Consider the following 438-nt stretch of genomic DNA (forward strand, 5'->3'; position numbering starts at 1 on the left):
GTGGTCGCCGTTGCAGAGGGCGCGCACGGGGATGGTGAAGGGCTGCCACACCGGGTTGAGCGTGTTCTTCACCACCTCTGTCTTGTGACAGATGGTGAAGCTGCGGGGACAGGGTGGGGTCGGGGAGTGCCGGACAGTGACGCCGGCACCCTGCCCGTCCCGCTGGACCCCACGCTCACGTGCCGTCCTCGTTGCTGCGGTAGAAGACGAGGAAGGGGTCGGATTTTCCGAAGAAGTCCTTCTTGTCCAGCTTGTTGGCGCACAGCTGCATGGTGACGATGTCCTGGGGATGGAGACTGTCACCAACAGCCAACTCCTCGCCCTGGCCCCAGCAGCTGCCTGTGCCGGGGGTGCCACATGGCCTCCGCCTCGTCGCTGGTGGGACACAGGCACTCACCCGGCAGTTACTGAGTTCCTCGGCCAGCAGCAGGATGGTCC

General features: G+C 65.1%; 1 protein-coding gene across 1 annotated transcript in view; it reads right to left on the reverse strand.

Moving 5' to 3' along the window:
• LOC104499026 (copine-9-like) overlaps nt 1–438 on the reverse strand; it is a gene marked incomplete at its 3' end in the record, with an annotated part of 2,373 nt that overhangs the window by 555 nt on the left and 1,380 nt on the right. Inside the window, 3 exon segments of the mRNA XM_010142475.1 lie at nt 1–100; nt 180–283; nt 398–438. The exon segment at nt 1–100 is cut by the window's left edge and continues 1 nt beyond it. Coding sequence (XP_010140777.1) covers nt 1–100; nt 180–283; nt 398–438 — 245 coding nt within the window.

This window comes from Buceros rhinoceros, unplaced genomic scaffold, assembly GCF_000710305.1.
Source record: "Buceros rhinoceros silvestris isolate BGI_N320 unplaced genomic scaffold, ASM71030v1 scaffold24588, whole genome shotgun sequence".
Taxonomy (NCBI): Eukaryota; Metazoa; Chordata; class Aves; order Bucerotiformes; family Bucerotidae; genus Buceros; species Buceros rhinoceros.